We start from the raw sequence: 1,813 nt of genomic DNA on the forward strand, positions 1-1,813 counted from the left end.
GGAGCAGGGGGTGGCTGAGATGATCTCCAGAGGTCCCTCCCAGCCCCACCAGGCTGGGCTCTGGTGATTCCATGGAGTTTCTGATGGTTTCTCTCTGCAGACAGGGGAAGGGGTGAATGATGTGAGGAAAGGAGCCTGTGCCAACCACGTCAGCACCGTGGCCAACTTCCTAAAGGTCTGGGCCTCTTTCTTTGCTTCCTCCCCAGGTTGGTGGGCTCTGGGCTAGAACTTGGTTGTAGGAACCTGTGCCCTGCATGGCTGGTGCTCTTCAGGGTGGCATGGAGCTGCCTGCAGGCAGGACTGTGGCCAGGAGAGCCTGGTTCTCCCCCGAGGGACATCTGCTTCCCCAGCAGAGTGTTATCCTGGAGACCTCCCTGTCTCCCCCAAGGCCTTTTCCTTCCCTGGGGAGCTCCAGGAGCACTGACAGGACCTCTCAGAGCAGCGTGGGGGGTTCTGGGGGTCACCCTCTCATGCCTGTCCCACTTTCTGCCTGCTCAGGGGGCTCACGTCACCATCAACGCCCGTGCAGAGGAGGACGTGGAGCCTGAGCTCATCATGGAGAAGGTGGCCAAGGCCTCAGGGGCCAACTACAACTTCCACAAGGAGAGCAGCAAGTTCCAGGACTCGGGTCCTCAAGCTCCTGTGGTGAGTTGGTTCAGGGAGGGGCTTTCTGGGGCTCAGAGTGGGGCAGGTTCTTCATCCACCATCACCTTCTGGTCAGTGGCTTTGAGGTGGCTGGGAAAGCACCAATGATTTTCCATGGATCTTGGGTTTTCACATCCCTGGAACCATTCCATTCTGAGCAACCTGCTCTAGCTGGGGGTGTCCCTGCAGGGGGGTTGGACCAGATGACCTTGAAAGGTCCCTTCCCAAACCAGTCTGGGATTCTAAGATCCTGAACTCTCCTCTCCATGCTCCCAACCAGGTTTTTAAGGAGGACCACTTCCCCCCCCAAGTTCTAGTCAGGCTTTTGGAGACACAAAACTTCATCTTTTCCCCTTGGCAGAGGGCCTGGAGCTCTCTGAGGCTTTGGGAACAAGCAGCACTGTGACCTTCTTGCAAATGAGAGCTGCAAGGTGCTGTGAAATCAAGATCTCAGCAGCTTCCTCCTGCCTACCTGGAAATGTCCTGCAGGAAAATGATTTTTTCAAGGTCTAGGGTGAAGTGTTGGGTTGTAGCAACTCCTAAAAAGTCCCAGACGTGGGGCTGTGCTGGTTTTGTGTTGTCACAAAGTGGCTCTTTGGGTGCTTCATGCTCAATACCTTCCACTGACCCTTTTGGCCAGTGGCCACGTAGGGTTGGGTGCCCTCTGCCAGAGGATGGCCAAGAGGGTCCAGCTGGTCCCACAGCAGCAGGAGAAAGCTCCAGGGATGGATTTTTGCAGAGGAATGGGGGGAAAAATGGGCTTGTTAGGTGGCTGTCCCTCAGCCATGTCACCTTCTGCCTCCCCAGGGCTCTGTCTACCAGAAGACGAACGCGATGTCCGAAATCAAGAGAGTCAACAAAGATCATTTCTGGGCCAAAGCTGAGGTGAGTGGAGCAGCTGCTCTCCTGCAGCCAGACACGAGGGGGGTGAGGCCTTTGGGTGTAGCTGGAGGTTTGAGTTGAGACCCTCCCTGCAGTGCTGGGGCTGGGGCAGGCTGAGAGGAGAAGGCTCCAGCTGGGAGACCTGCTGGGGGCTGCCAGGGGTCTGGCAGGAAGCTGGGGAGGGACTTTAGAGCAGGGACTGTTGGGACAGGCCAAGGGGGGGTGGGTTGAAACTCAAAGAGGGAGATTTAAGCTCGAGAGAAGATAGGAATTTTGGATGCTGAGG

General features: G+C 56.7%; 1 protein-coding gene across 1 annotated transcript in view; it reads left to right on the plus strand.

Moving 5' to 3' along the window:
• DBNL (drebrin-like) overlaps positions 1 to 1,530 on the plus strand; it is a gene marked incomplete at both ends in the record, with an annotated part of 4,955 nt that extends 3,425 nt beyond the window's left edge. The window contains 3 exons of the mRNA XM_008945790.1: positions 101 to 175; positions 499 to 645; positions 1,453 to 1,530. Of these exons, the coding sequence (XP_008944038.1) occupies positions 101 to 175; positions 499 to 645; positions 1,453 to 1,530 (300 nt within the window). The remainder of the gene's footprint in view (positions 1 to 100; positions 176 to 498; positions 646 to 1,452) is intronic.
• Positions 1,531 to 1,813: the final 283 nt, after the last annotated feature.

The sequence above is a fragment of the Merops nubicus genome, unplaced genomic scaffold (assembly GCF_000691845.1).
Source record: "Merops nubicus isolate BGI_N331 unplaced genomic scaffold, ASM69184v1 scaffold36508, whole genome shotgun sequence".
Lineage (NCBI taxonomy): Eukaryota > Metazoa > Chordata > Aves > Coraciiformes > Meropidae > Merops > Merops nubicus.